General features: G+C 40.3%; 1 protein-coding gene across 1 annotated transcript in view; it reads right to left on the reverse strand.

Annotated features, from left to right (window-relative positions):
- PPP4R3A (protein phosphatase 4 regulatory subunit 3A) overlaps positions 1–16,002 on the reverse strand; it is a 42,326-nt gene extending 26,324 nt beyond the window's left edge. The window contains exons 1-2 of the mRNA XM_041416344.1: positions 14,838–16,002; positions 7,577–7,632 (exon numbers count right to left, since the gene is read on the reverse strand). Coding sequence (XP_041272278.1) covers positions 7,577–7,632; positions 14,838–14,979 — 198 coding nt within the window. The 5' untranslated portion in view covers positions 14,980–16,002. The remainder of the gene's footprint in view (positions 1–7,576; positions 7,633–14,837) is intronic.
- Positions 16,003–16,215: the final 213 nt, after the last annotated feature.

Here is a 16,215-nt window from a genome sequence, read left to right on the forward strand (position 1 = left end):
GAGTAAGGATAAATATGCTTAGTAATAGTGGCTATTGGTTAGAGAGGTAAGGAGGTAAGTCTTGCACATTACATCTTGATGAGCATAAAATCTTCAATTTCATTTGATTCACAACAGCATTTCTGGCTCCGACAGGGCAGACTCATCCTCTGTTGTTGCATTTCATATAAAAATACCAGCATCTACACACAAGGAACTGGATGGGATAATTAAAATGTCTTAAAATTTCTCTTATCTTGTTCTTTGTAAAGAATTAAAATATTAAACAGCCGTATTAAATCATAGCTACACTGTGTCATCTGCCACAAACCTGGACAAAGGTTTTATTATTGAAGGATCTTATACCGAGTTCTCTGTGACAACCTCAGCATTCTAGCTCCTTATATTTTCAAGATGCATCACAGTTCTTGGCAAGATCTTTTTTAAATACGGTGATATTCAAGAGCTATTTATGTACAGTTCATGAACTTACTCAAAGACTGAAAAATCATTTGCTGCTTTGCAAAAAAAAATATCTTGGCAGTAGTGCCAGTGGGAGATGTCATCACTATCTTAGCCTAGACAAAATCTGCTGTCTCCATAGGACCATTTACATGAATTTGTTGCCTCTTATAATAGTGCCCATTATGACTATGTACATAAAATGGGAAATTTTAAAGTTTAACCAGAAGTTCTGAGTATGGCCTCCTTTTAGGAGATCTATGTACTTAACATTCCCATAAAGAGGTAACAATCATTTCTGTGGGTGGAGGATAGCTTTGTACACTCTAGTTCTTGTAAGGGCACAGCCCGAGGCAAAAACTGAGAATACAATTGTGCTGCTTCTCTCTGCTGGCTGCATCAAGCCCACATGAAGCAAGTTCTGGTCAGTCAGAGGTTCTCCAGAGGCACTGCTGTGGGCTCCAGTTTTATCTGAGACATCATGCCTCAGAAGCTAACCTGCAATGGTTTAATCCAGGAAACAGTGAAAATTGCACTGAAGAAGGATAGGGTTTACTATTTACCCTATGACTTTTTATTTTTTTGAAACTATTGCTAAAAGGCTTCTGACTTACCTCAAGAGTAAAAAGTTCTTTATACATACTATCAGTCTAAAGTTCTTGCCACAGCACTCACTAAAGGTCAACTTTTACTAGACATTAAATCAGTTTTAATTAACTATTAGAAAGCTTATTAGTAGGTGTCTTGTACAGCACTCACACAAATCTCCAAAGCAAGCTCTGGGATTTCATCATGAAAATTTCAGAGCAACTAGCATACAGGATTTGACTCTGCTATGATTAAATTAACAAAACTGCCATTGTTTGACAAAGGACTCTCACTACTGTTTGTGTCCAGGGACAGGTCTTCTCCATAGCTCCAAAACATTCTCTTTGCAGCTCTATGAGATTTAATCTACACTCAAGAAGTAGTGATGCCCTAAATTCACTAAGTATTTCATAAATTATTGCTTTCAGCCTTAAAAAGCAAATGAATCTCTTCCTATTAGCCCTCACATGGTTCAGGCTTATGACACTTTCCTGGCCCACAGAAGGTTCAACACACCCAGGCTGTCTCTTCCCCTCTTGGACTGCCTGATTGCTAGTGCCTCATCTGATTTCTTACATTGTTTAGTCACAGACACTTCCCTGGACATGCCAACCCACCCTTCAGCATCTTGCTATCTAAATACTTCCAATCAAAAGTACAGCTTCATAATTTCAGGTTTCCCTTTATGAAATAAATTATGTGTACTACCCAGACTTTTTAAGTTAGTGTGGTAGGTCGTGGCACAATCTTCAAGCTAAAAGAACCCACCCAAGTAATGTAATATAAAGTTTCAATTCTGCATTTGGTTTCATGCACTTTTTCACCTAGAATCTGGTTATCTGGATGTGCTAACAATTTATTCAAAAAACTCATTAGCATGTCAAAGGCATACTCAGAATGTGTTCTACTAGCTTCTGTGAAAGCTCAACAGTCATACACAACTTTTCAGTTAGTGATTTCATAGCTGTATTCCCATGAATCACATGGAATAAAATCAGTTTATTAGTTCTGCAGCAGAAACTTGACTTAACTGGCCATACTCAGTGTCCTGGGGTGACTTTATGATACTGAATTGTATCCTCATTTGTCTGTTTAACCCAGAATTAAGTTTTGCACCCTTAAACTAGATCTGAGAGTGAAGGGGGGAAGAAGCAGCAGCGGTGGAATGTCTGAGGTGGCTGTATTCAAAACAGAGCTAAGAGCTTCAGCTTTTCTCTCTCACAGACTCTGTTGTCTGCAGCACAGAGAAGTAGCAGAGAACTCTCTTTTGCTTTTCAGTTCGTTTTTAGCTAGCTGAGGCTGAGATGTTCCCCAGACTGTGGCCTTTCTTTTTCTTGGAACTGCTCAGCCCTGTTCTGGACTGAAAACCCAGAAGAACACCGTGAGCTCACACCTGTGGCCCAGGCCACGGCATTTCCCTGCACAGGAGGGACTGATAAGAGACTGAGCAAGCCAAGCTACACCTCATGACAAGGAGTTCCTGAATTTGCCATCTCTGCAGAACAGAGAGAGGTTTTATTGTTTAATATTATTCATGTTTATGCTTGTGAATACTTGGCTTGTTAAATAAACGGTTTTTCCCCCACTTTTCACCAAGGAAATCTTTTCCCAATCAGCTGGGGGAAGGGCTGCTTGAATCTGCTTTCTAGAAGGACCCCTCTGGAAGCTTCTTCCCTAATTTGTCCCTAAGCCAGGAAACTCAGCAAAAGCAGAAAAATCAAAATACACAGGAAAACAGAAATGAAGGAAAAGAAACCTATGTTAATTTACAAGAAATGAGCCCCACCCCAAACCCAAGAGCAGCCCACCCTTCCCCTTGTTTATCCCCTCACCCCACAAAGCCACACACTCTTCCTTACTACTATCTTAGCTACAATATGCACAAATTTTATTGTAATAGTTTCACTGTTGGCTTGCTTGTCATGACAGCAAAGGTGCGAAGTTCATCTTCTCTGAGCATTCGGTCAGTGCCCTTTTGGATAGTTTCAAAACTTGGCTTATTAATAAGTCTGCTCTCCTTTATTCAAGAATGGCCACCTTCATGATACACAGCTAGTAGACAGTACTCTGGATGAATTTTAGCTTTTTATTCTTGTGAGGAACTGGAAAAGAGACTGCAAAAGCAAAGGACACAAGACACCTCTAGGGCAGAGGCAAGACTCTGTAAGTGGAAGCTGTAAATAATTCAAGTCTTTGTATCAGGCACAGAAAGGGATGCAATACATACTTCATCACTGTGTTACAAGATGCACATGGATGCATCTAAAAAAGCTGAGGATACAAGTCTTTACTGTTCTATTTTTAAAGCACTGCAAACATATACCAAAAAGCTCTACCCCATCCACATCTGTATCAGGTTTCTCCCTAGGTAAATGCTATGTGTATAGAGGGGCTTTTAATCATTTAGGGCTGCTGTAGGAAATAGTGTTGTCCTAATATACTGGTGCAATTATTCATTTTTCTGTATAAGGATCACTTCTTTAAAAAACAGCATCTTTGTCATTAACATTCTCAAATTTCAATGCCTTAATCCCCCCAACCCACAATTAAATATCTTCTACCTTTACTAGAATATTAAGAAAATAACCAACAACAAGAAAGAAACCTAAGTATTCCATGTGTGACCAGCAATGCTTTGTATAATTAAATTCCACTTACTAAGCAAAATTTGCTTTTAAGGTGAATGTAGCTACAATATTTTATTAAAAATCCTTTCCTAGGATTTTTTCCCCTCCTGAAGAGCTGGGAGCCTCAGGAAAGAAATGGAAACCATGACTATCTGCTGCTGTGGAATGCAACAGGTGCATCTTCCATTGGTCCATGTGGATTGTTTCCAATTGATGACCAGTCACAGTCACCTGTGCCGAGGCTGTGAGCAGTCACAGGGTTTTGTTATGCATTCTATTCTATTCCTGTTCTTTGTAGCCTTCTGATCTTTCTTTTCTCCCTGTTCTTTTAGTATAGTTTTAATGCAGCATTTTAGTATAATATATAACATAATAAATCAGCCTTCTGAAATGGAGTCAAGCCTCGTGTCTCCACACACAGAGAGTTCGTCACAACAGGTGAATGCTACTACTTACCCAGTAATTAAATCCAGTAATATTCCCTGGTAAAGTTACAGGACCATTACTATAACATTTTAAAATAAAAATGCCAAAAAACTTAACACAGAGCTGTAAACAAGAATACAAATCAGGTGCTCATGTTACTGCACTCTGCAAATTTTGCTTTTTCTCAAGGAGTTTCTGCCTACAAATAGTACTTTAACTTAAGAAATATTAAGTCCTTTTTTTGAGCCACAGGACATTAGTTTCTCAAGTTGTTTTCTTTCCAGCTTTTTTTCCTCATATAGCTTACTTTTTTCTAGTTCTAGTATAAACAGTGATGAGTTTGCCAGGAACTGCATGGTTCAGAGCATCAATGAACTTCCACTGGTAGCAATTCTATGTTGCAGAATCAGATATATAGACCTATGTTTCTTTTTGAACATAACAGAAAACAACTCTTCATTGTGACAGACTAATTAATTAGACTACTGAAAAGGTAGTCAAAAGACTGTCTGTGAATTTCATGCTTTAATGAATTATTTCAAACCTCCAGATGGCAGGTAAGTCTGGGAAGACTGAGAAGTAGACTGTGCAAACTAAAGTATCTCAGGCTGATGTATGAAAAATGAGTCCCTGAGCAGGACTCAAGATCTCCCAAGTACTCTTCCTCTCCAAAGGCAGAAAGTTGTATTTACCACCACAAAGGGAAGTCACTGCTTTCAATACTCAACATCAACATAAAGCAGACAATTGGGACAAAATCATACTAACAAGCTCAGCTTCACAGGTATAGTTTTTGTTGGGGTTTTTTTGGGGGGGTTTGGTTGGTTTTGCTGGCTTTAGTTTCCAAGGGAACAGAGGCAGCAAGGCAAACTTGTCCTCAGGTCTTTGCACTAGTATTTTGATAAATAATTATCTAAGCTATGCAGTTATTGAAACACACATATGTAAACCATGAGATTGCATAATTTGTGATATCAACAATTAACAAGACCATCTACTTCACACTAGCACTAACAGATCAGCATAGGCAGAAGGTTCTTTCACCAGTGGAAGGACTTCACTGTTTATCACAAAGGTATCTATAGGCCTCTTTTGTTGAAGGAACCAAAGCAACAGGCACAGCAAGGTTCCCCAAGAGCTTGGTACACATTACAACTCTCCTTGCTTCCAACCACAGATTGCTTCAGTCAGCCCAATAAGACTGTTTCTTCTCACAAACCTCATGTCAGCCCAGACAAAAGTCAGAACCCATCCATTTATTCCATTAGATATTCAAAGTGTCCACAACCTGCATGCTGTGTTCACAGTAGAAATGGATACTGCTATGTACCCCTTAAAATAGGTTCATCCTCACAACAAAATTCTGAGATAAAAGCCTGGTAAGATCATAACACTACACAGTGACTTTGAAGTTTAAAGCCCTAGATTTCTGGGAGATTTTTTTTGAAATTATCTATGTGCAACTAACAACAGCAGGCAAGCTCAAAAGCAAGTCTTTTATTTCGGGCTGCAATTTGACTAGTGGTGAGGACACTCAAGTGACCTGCAGTCAAAAAGAAAGATCTCACTCACTCTTCCATCTCAGTTCCACAATGGATCTTGTGTAAGGTAGTTTGAAAGTTCTGCCAGCAAAGATAGTTACCAGTTTTTGAAAAAGGATTTAAAGTACCAAGCTGATTTCTTGTGGTTTAGCAAGTTTAAGCCGTTCAGAGTTCTAGGAGCAGAGCTGGAAAAAAACCTATTCTTTCAGCTGCTAAGCTCCAAGCTTAGCTCATATAGAATCACGTTTAAACTCTGAACTTGCCTTTTGCTAAGGGAAAGGATAAGTAGGCCTCCCATGAAAGAAAACAGGCTACAGAGCAGATTTAATACACACACCAAGAAACATTTGATATTTCTAAGGCTCAGAGCGGAGCCTCATATTCAATTTATATTAGAAACTGGTTTGGTTAAATATGAACAATCCATCTGCAAATATAAATTTCTGTCTACGCAGCATCTGAAAGCTTTATAAACAGCACTTTTCCTTCTCCAGCACAGAGAATGTACAGAGCTGCTCTGACGAGATTCATGTTAATTATTTTACTTCTCTAACCATGTTTTCACAATGACCAGTACGATTAATGCAACACTAGATTACAATGTATGTCTGACCTGGAGCACGAAATGCTGTTATACTGACTGGCACATCTGCTGGTTTGCTCCAATCCTGCAATTTTATGCCTCCTTGAAGTAGGTTTCACGTCTGATGTGGCACAAAGTCTACTGGTACAAAACTCACCCCTCAGTGCTCTCTTAACCGATTTAAGCCAGCAAAGCAAGCTTGCACCAGATCAGCACTTTATGCCATAGAGCTGTGAAATATTCAGTGTCACTTCAGGAGTTTTAAAGCTCAAGTTTATCACAGAACCATGACCTCAAGCTGGTCAGGATTACAGCTAAAACTTAGTCTGCTTAGCATTTTCGCTGGTCTTGTCCTTACTCCCTGGAATTGACCCTCCAGACCCACACTGCCCTTATCAGTTGTTCAGTATCAACTGCTTATACAGTGCACTGTGAATGCATCAGGAGACTGATACAGGTAAAATTTTTCAAGAAAGGCCATTTTTAGCCCACACTGGTTCTCCCCATTCAGCTCAAAATACAATTCTACAAACAGCCGCAGTGACACAACTACTGGGACTGCCTGTGAACAAAACAACAGTATGTCCATGCCTGTGATAAGCTATTAAAGGTGAAAGACTGAAGAGTATTTTAATACATTAACTGTACTTGACAAGATTTTAACAAGCCTGAGCTGACCAAACAGGCAACAAAATACAATCTGGTTCAGCATTTTTAAACCTGCAAAGGCAATTCCCAACATCCATGAAACAAGCACAGCAACTAAAGTACAAAGTCTACACAGTTCACTTCTCACTCATCTCAGGAGCATTCTTTAGGGGCTCACAGTGTATGGTTTAAATAATCGAAGCAATGTGCAAACTAAAGGTGAGAAGGTGCTTTTATGAGCACAGAATGCTCTGGAGCAATAGTAATGCATACCCACCTTCTAAGTAAAAGACAAACAAAGGCAAACATGTAAATAACTTTAAAGCCTTCTAGTCTTTCCCTGAATAAAAATACATTTAAAGTTAAAGCATCTGAAATGTAAAGAAGAAAACAGCCAGATGATACTAAGTTTCAGATACTACAACTCTCAGGAACCTCAGCTACTTTGTGATTTTCCCAACTACGTTTTGACTGTCTCTCCCAAAGCAGTTTCTGGTGCAAAACAGAGTGCAATTTATCTGTATAACTTCACCAAAAATGCAGAGAAATAACACACGATCATGTAATGCACAAAAATGGTGCAAACTACTTTGCCTATTTCTGGCACAAGAACATAAAATATAACTTGCAAGAGGCAAAAAAATTACTATATTGCTACGGTGTTGGTTGTATACCATTAAAGACTCTGCCTTTAAACATGAGGAAAAGAAAAGTACATTTACCTGTTGCTTCTGGTACGCAGTGTTCGGATTAATTTTGGACTCCAAAAGAAGAGAACCTAGAAAAAAAAAAGTTGCACTTATTTATATGTGTGCCAAAATTTTACCCTCCACATGAATTTTCTGATCATTCTTTCCGTGAGCAACAATAAGTACCTTAACCCTGAAGAGATACTGTTCACACAGTACAGAATAAAGCTCTGAGGACTGAATTTTAAACCTTTCTTTTTCTGAGTAATGACTTTTTTACATAAAATTTTTTAGACATGATGAAGTCTGAAAGTCAGCACACCAAAAATATCACAACTGCATTCCAGAGATTACTTACGGTTGTTTTGTGTGAAAATTCTAATTGTGGGGTATTTGTTCTTAAAGGTTAGCTGAAACACTTGTTTTACTGGGAAGCATATCTAGAAACTAATGCTTAGAACAGTAACCACTGTGACTGCTAATACCAGAAAACTTCACACAAACTCAGGAACAATGGTTTCACAGCAGGTTTTCTGATTTAAGACACAGAACAACAATTCCATCCTCATGTCTGTGTCTTCTTTCCCTTGCTTTTGCATGTTGGCATTCTTGTGTCACATTTAAACAATCCAAAGTGTTGATCTATGCAAAAACAACTTTTAAACAGATTTTATTCTTGGACCAATCACTTCCCTCATCAACCTTGCTACTCAGCTGCACTAGTGCCAGTGCATGACTTAAACTTACCTATCTGCAGAGCTTCACTCAGCTTACACGAAGAAATACTGATAAATTAACTTGCACTGTCAATCATATAATTAAAATGTAAGGCTGCAAGCAGCCCTTTAAAGTGGCATTTCTCCATTTACTTACCTTGTTAAACTGAGGCTTTAAGAAATGGCCAAACTTTAAGGAAAGTGTTAACATCTCAGTTCCATCACTATAGTTCTAAGACAAATCTGTTACTAAAATATGGGCTGCTCTCCATCTGTTCATTCCCTAGCCTGGACTGATACCGGGGGCTGCCCTGACCCAGGTGCAGCACCTTGCACCTCCTGAGGCTCACACACTTCTCAGGGCTCGTGGGTCCATGTGGATGGCATCCTATCCCTCAGGCATGTCAAGCACACCACAGCAGCTCGGTGCCACCTGCAGAACTGCTGAGGGGCACGCGATCCCTCTGACACTGATGAAGATGTTAGGCTGGGGATGTGAAGAAGAGACGGAAGAACCGGATCACAGAACTTCGCTTGCTCTGTATCAACACTGGTGCATCATTAAAGAATTACAGAACTATCAGAACATTCTGCTGTCTGATAAGAAAGGTTACTACCTGACAAATTTAGAAGCTTTACCAATGATTTTTATATCCACTAACTTACTATGTATGTGATCATCAGATACAATTAAGTACTTTTCTCAAATTAATGTACCTGTGAAGGCTGCTCGTTCCCAATTTCTAAGTCTGTTGCTCTACAAGAGGCAGCTTTCACTACTGAAGTTGGCTTGAGAAGCTATCACCCTGTCTCAACTGCTCTTGGATAAAAGCTGTTTACACACCCAATACAATTCAACAACAAAACTGAAATAAATACCCCTTCAAGGGAAAACAAGACACACAGGAAAAGCTCTCTTGCCTCAAGCCCAAATATGCTATTCAGTTTTTTTTAGTTTTTCCAGTTTTCGGACACGCATCAGCTCTGCTACCAAAACAGCTTATTTGCTTAAGTGTAAAGTGCATAACTGAAGAAAAAAACAATCACAAACCATAGAGCAGGACAGAGAAGGAAAACATCTAAGGGGAGGTTTACAGATGGATCCAATGAATTGCTCAAACTTTGGCCATAGTCCCGAGCTTCGAATTTAGGGTTTGCCTAAAGAATATCTAAACCCAGCATTTCCTTTTTACAATCATCAGACACACAGAGTCAGTCATGCTTTCGAAGTCCCAGCTTCTACTACATGAAGACTTAGAATATTAGTTAAAGTGGCAGACAAACTTCTAGAAAGTCTTTACTGTCTAGAAATATTTAATACCAGCAAGTATGACATAGAATCTTCCAGGAATCAAAAGTAATTGAAAATTTCAACATCATATTTTAATGGCTGAACACAGATCTAAATTCCAACATTAGAATAGTATCATACATAACATAAATGTCATGTTTGACAAAATACTATTTAAAAAAATTGAAAACAATTGAATGCAGACACTTCATTTTCTAAGCTAGAAGCAGACCATAGAGAATGACTTTTTACTAGATTTATCAAAAAAGAGCATTTCTTCTTCTCTCCTAAACCCGATGCTTGCAAAAAAGACAAATCAAGCTTTTTAAGGATTGAATTGCTTCTCACTACCACAGGATTCAACTCATTCCTCACAATCTTGGACAGTAAGTAGAATAATATTGATCTGGTGATAGAAACATACTGAAAGTTAAATTGTGCTCTATAACTAATAACTACCCCAAATCTATCCTTCTGGAGAATATGATGCTCCATTTGTGCAATAATTTCCCCAAAAAGGGTTCAACAAGTCAAAGATCAGTGACTAATCTACTAGTTAATTCAGTGAGTTTATTTCATATACTAAATTTTACAGGATCAGGCCCCTCCTGGTAATAGCAATGTTAAGTCTTTGTTACTTGCACGTGGAAATAAGGCAGCAGTAACACATGGCTGAAACACAGATATATTCTTTAGAAAAAGTTTACAGAAATACAACACACCACAAATAAACTTCCACTCAAAGTCATTATCACTTGTTTGAGAAGTTTTTATCACAAGTATTACTTTCTATGTAGGCATTTTTCCATTTGTACTATCCTAGAAAATGTTAAGACTATCCAGTCTAAATACACCAACATAAAAATACACCCACAAAATTTCATCTTCATTGACCCAATAATTCTATTCAAAGTTATGTAAGAGCTGAAAACTCACCTTAATGCACACTGTGTTTTTAGTAAATTCTCCAAAATGATGCAGATCTAGTTTTTTTTTAAATTACAGCCGTGAATTAGTTTATAAAGGTAAAATACTGAAGCCAAAAAAAAAATCTGAAGCCACCTATAAAGAAGAAAGCTGACTTGCAGAATTCTATTACCTGTCACTGTAATGCAATACAGCACAGCTGGGGTTCTGTTAGTAGAAAACATCATTCTGTGCTGCAGAAGGAATGTGTGTATAGGGAAAGACTTGCTCAAAAGAGATTATTACATACAGATATTCAATGCTGTTTTCAATTATATTTAGAGACATCAAATATCCCAATTCAACAGTCTTAAACAGCAAATTTGCAGCTTTGTTTACAAACATGCAAACAGAAGAGACCAGTTAATATGGCACACTGCTGCTCTCCCACCAAACTGTTACATGGAGTCTTCCTCAAAAACAGAAAAAAAAATGCTTCTCGTCACCCCTCACCAGTATAAACATGTTTACATTTCAATGAAAGTTTCAATTCAAGAGCTGCTTCTTGCAAGATGCACACAGAGGTTTAAGTTCTGCAATCAGTTCTGCTGCAACCCAATCACAAAAACTAATCCTCAGAAACTCAAGAAACAGCTCAAACGGAGGCCCAAGAAAGTGTTCTACAATTCCAAGAGAATATTCCTGAGTCTAAGACACTTCTGGAGGGACAAACCCAAATATTAAGGAAAGGGGAGAAAAGAAACAAAAAAACCCTAAGTCATCTTCCCCCATGCTTTTTTTCATTTTGATCTAAAATAAATACTGTGTTGCTTACCTAAAAACAAGTCAATAAAATTAGTCCCTTAAGTTTAAACAAGGTAAAAAAAACTTAAGTCAAGTTTGATCTAAGCCTGCCAGTTGTACAGGTTTACTGACACCTGCACTACAGAAACACCAAGGATAGGTGCTTGCCCTGTGGCAGAAGTCATAAACACACAGACTTCATAAGCAGCAAAGGACAACTGCTGAACGAAAATGAGAGCTCACAAATACGGCCTGCAACGGAGGGGTTAACTTTCACTTGTCAAAAACTTTAGATACAAGATCAGTAAGTTTTAATTAAAGGTTTAAGCTTTCAAATTAACACAAATTACTGGAAAGAAATGTTCACTTTAGAGGTCACTTCAGTCATCTGGGCTCAGAATTAAAAGGTGATCTAAAACCATGCAGTAAAGCCCAAGAAGCACAAAGACATTTTAAGAATAAAGCAGGCCACAGTAGCTTAAAACACCATGTCATAAATGGGTAAGAAATCAAAAATTTCTGATTACTCACAGACTCACATGGTAGGTAATAATTTCTAAGAAAATATTTCACTCTTGCTCTGCTGCAATTCAAGTAGAATTCATTACAACTAGGAATCACACAGAGAAACTTTTCAGGGTTTTAAATAAAAAGTGAATAGCTATTATAGTGTAAAAAAATTAGTTTCATGCTTCAAAGTGTAATATACCTGGTATGAAAGCAGTATTTCTGTTCTAAAATTGATTATTCCAGATTGTCTGCAATGACTCTTACCAGTTTAGTGCCTGGCAACATTAGACATGCAGCCAGCAAAACAACTCACTCATTTACTCTAAATTATTTTATTTTATGATTGTGTTAAACACCAGTACAAGTTAAAAAAAAAACCACTCCTACAGATAAAAACCCCTCTTACTCAATTCTTATTACTCCACTTCCAAATGAACAGCTTACATTGGATGTGGCATACTGATTGTACTTCTCTTATCTGTACACCCTGGCTACTATAAAATCTCAACCACTTGTAAAGCAGCCTCCTACAACAAGTCACAGCTGCAAAATCCAAACACTGAACCATGTGCTAGCCCACACGGTCAGCCCAAGAAACCACTGGTAATTGTGCTGTTGATGCGTGCACAGCCAAACTGGCCCTTTAACAGGAGCGGGAATTTCCCACACACATAAAGAACTACTGCTCATACCCCCAGGACCTCCCCTACTCAGGAAATGGAGCCTTCACCTCCAGGCAGATCCCAAGGTTTTCTGTCAGCTTCCTGGAGTAAGTCAGTAAGAATATGCCAGTGTACACAGGATGAATCTCAGCTCAAAGGCTAGGAAAAGCTGCTTTAGAAATGCAGGAAGGAAGAAGTTTCATTGTGCAAAGAGGAGGAGCTGACAAAGAAAGACAATACAAGAATGCAATGGAAACACGGAGACAAATGGTGTACAGGTCAGTTCTGCTACTCAGTTCATACTACTCGTAGGTCTTTGTTAACTGCAAAAAAGCTAAAAGTCACAGTCAACTATTTCAATTATTTACAAAAGCATGCAAGGAAACACAAACTGCACAGTATATAAACCAGAGGTATGGCATTACCTTTTTCCAAATCATTTGCTCACATTTTTGCCTTCATATTTGCCTTCAAAATTAGCCCACAAACAACAGACAGTGGGAGTAAACAAAATATAAATCAAATTTTATGAGGTATCTACACAAGCAAGTTAGAAAAACTAGCCTATTAATAGAGTGCACATTTACCCAGGACTGATACTAGCTACTATATTAAGAATTTTAACTGTGTATTATTCAATACTTTGAAGTAGAAAGTATGCAGCCTGACAGAGGTCTAAAGTGTATATCCTACCACATAAATATCTGTGTATTTGGTGGTTTTTTAAGTTGGAGACAGTTCCTGCTTTGATTAGAGTATCTCAGCTATGCAAGATAAAGTAATGACTTAATTTTAGTTTTTAATACCAGTTTGTATGTTCCTTCTTACAGACATTCATTTATTTACAAGTGAGCTGGCAACAACAGTCCAACTCAGGTTCTAATAGTCTGAACCACAATGAAAGTTAATAAATGGGCTTTAGTTTTAATGAGCTGTTTCTTCACAAGGAGGTTAGGAACTGCAGTTCTTTCAATTTCTTTTCTAAAAATAATTAAAAACAAACAAACAAACAAAAAAAAAAACCAGAAAAATTTTAATATATAGGAGACATAACAGTTTTTAAACATGCCCCCAACAGCCAGGACAGTATCTACAACAAAACATATTGTAAAAATTAACCAAAAAATTTAGTGATAATTTTATTAATTCCCTCATGTTGAAATTAAACTAAATCTGTTTCCATTTTGAATGTTTTCTCTTGCAATATGAAGCTGCTCAAGGTTTAAATGCATCTTCCTCACTGTGAAATAAATAAACATCAGGTGTCAGTTTAACCTTTCAAAGTATAATCAAAAAACTACAAGATATCTCTGGGGGCTTATCAAAAGCTCAATTACCAAAATCCTCCTTAAATGACTGATTCTTCCATATCAGTTTATGATCTTTGCTGTAGGGATTACATATCGTACAGTTTATCATAACTTTCCAAAAAGTAAGGATTAATGATTCTCAAGTTGCTTCTCATCCTACTTCCTGCAATAAAAAAACTTAATAAATAAAATTACAAGGTCTGTTGACAGTCAAAAGCTACAACTAGATCTACAAGTCACTAAATACAGTAGCTATACATCTAACGAAGTAATAAGTCATGCACGGACAGATTTTAAAAGCAGAATGGTACAAGGCTAATACTGTGAAGTACACATTTTAAAATCTCTGATCACAGCAGTCATGAACTCACTGACCAATAGCCAAGACTAGCCCAAACATGTAGCTACAGGGCTACATATTACTACTTAACGTATACTACTGACACATGCTCTCAGAAACCTTGAAAGAAGTTGATAACCCATCTTTTTAAATTTATTTTCAGGAAGACCTAGAACTGCTGAAGGGCTGAGTACTCCCATTCCATTAAAAAAAAAAAAGGGCATCTCAGAAAATGCTTTTCTGTCCATTGTATTGTCTTTACTACCATAACTGTACTTTGAAAACCGTTGATATCTGTTAGAATGTCTTACATAAGTCTAAAAGCTACCAAAGAAAAGGGCAGGTGGAAACAGAAGGGTGTTAGCCATCCAACGATCTTCTAAAAACAAATACTAAAAACCAAAATCTAAGTTTTGAACAACTTTCATGAGGGGATCGCTTCCAGAAAGATCCAGTGATCAGTTTTGAAACCAGACCAGTAGCTATCCAAACGCACGCAAGATCTGCGACGAGAGAACGCATTTTGCATGCAACACTGTGTATTCACTAAGTGCCCACTATGCTCGCACTTGATGGCAATCCTCTGTTTCTTTCACTTGGCCTAGCACGAACGAACCCTGGTTAGCGCTTACTTGCTTTTAGGAATACCATTTGAATTATGCAGCAAAACATTAACGCAACCGACACAAAGCAACACCCAGCTCCTTTTCTGGGTAGGACGAGGAAAGACCGTACCTTCAGCCGTACACACTTACCATCACTCTCTGCCCTGACTAGCAGGGACATGCCCTTGAGCCTCTCCACGTAGCAAGAGGACACATGCCCCGTGCCTCGATCATCCCACTGGCGGTCCTCATTTAGCGTGTAAACCTTCACCCTCCGCCGGGTGTCCGTCATCCTGCCGCCTGCCACACCGCAGCCACCCCTCTGGCCGGCAGTCGCTGGAGGAGCAGAAGGCTGGTCGGGGGCCAGGCCCCCCTCAGGGGAGGGGAGCGGGAAAGAAGGCAGCAGCCCCACACGGGCACACCGAGCAAGCTCTTCTTACTGCTCTTCAGCGTCCCGACGGGATCCTCATTATCGAGGGTAACAGGATTGGCAAAGAGGGAGAAACGAGAGGTGAAGACGTGAAAAGGGGAGCTGCTCCTTCAGGTACAGTCAGACGCTGCACAAAAGGCGAGTAAGCCTAGGCAGGGAGAGCCGCAGAGAGGAGAGAGGCTCTTTGCAGGGCGAAGGGCAGGCAGGAGAGGCGGCGAAGAAGGGATCCCGGAGGAGAAGGGGATCCACGGTAGTGGAAGCGGCGGCGGACTGCAGCCGGCCCAGCGTGACAGGAGCAAGCGTTCCTGGAAGCCGGAGCCCTGCCGAGGAAAACAGGGGGGAAGCTGGTGAGGCCGGAGGGAATCAGAGGAAGGGAGGCAGGGGGGAGAGGGGCCGCTCGCCCCGGCCTGTAGCCCGGCTCTATTGTGCAGCAGCTGCCCAGGCCCGAAGCCCCTCGCTCCGCCGTCCGTCAGCGCGGGGCTCCAAGGAGCCGCCCTCCTTCCCGCCCGGGCTGCCCGGGGCCTGCAGATACTGCCCGTCCGGGGACAGGGTGAACGGCCAGCCGAGCTCAGCGCCCCGTCTTCTCCATGGGCTCCGGTCGCAGGCGGCGGCTTCACTCCCAGCCTGACTCCGCCGCCATGTTCTTCTTCCTCCTCCTCCTCCTCCTCCTCCCGGTGCTGCGGCGGCTCAGTCCCGACTCCCCAGCGCGCCTTGCGACGTAGCTACGCTTCCAGGCGTTCGGCGGCCCGGCCAGCAGAGAAACGCTGTGCCCTGCGGAGGGAGGGGGCGATCGGCAGCGGCTAGTGCGGCCCGGCTCCCTCCGGCCCCGACTCCGCCTCAGTCACTGCGCGGCCGCCATCTTGGTTTCACCTCTCACTGGAGGCGCGGGGTCTCCCAGCCAGCGGCGGCACGGGCCGCCCGCCGGCATTTAAAGGGCCAGCGGCCCGGCGCAGGGAAGGCGTGTGTGGTCGTGGCCGCGCCGTTACCGCGGGCCCGGGGCAGGCGCCGGCGGACCCCGGCTTTGCGGTTTTCTTGTCTTTTTTTTTTTTTTTTTTTTTTTTTTTTTTTTTTCCTTCCACCCCTTCCCGAGAGATCCCA

This window comes from Onychostruthus taczanowskii, unplaced genomic scaffold (genome assembly GCF_017590055.1).
Source record: "Onychostruthus taczanowskii isolate IOZ18803 unplaced genomic scaffold, ASM1759005v1 scaffold1, whole genome shotgun sequence".
In the NCBI taxonomy this organism is placed as follows: Eukaryota; Metazoa; Chordata; class Aves; order Passeriformes; family Passeridae; genus Onychostruthus; species Onychostruthus taczanowskii.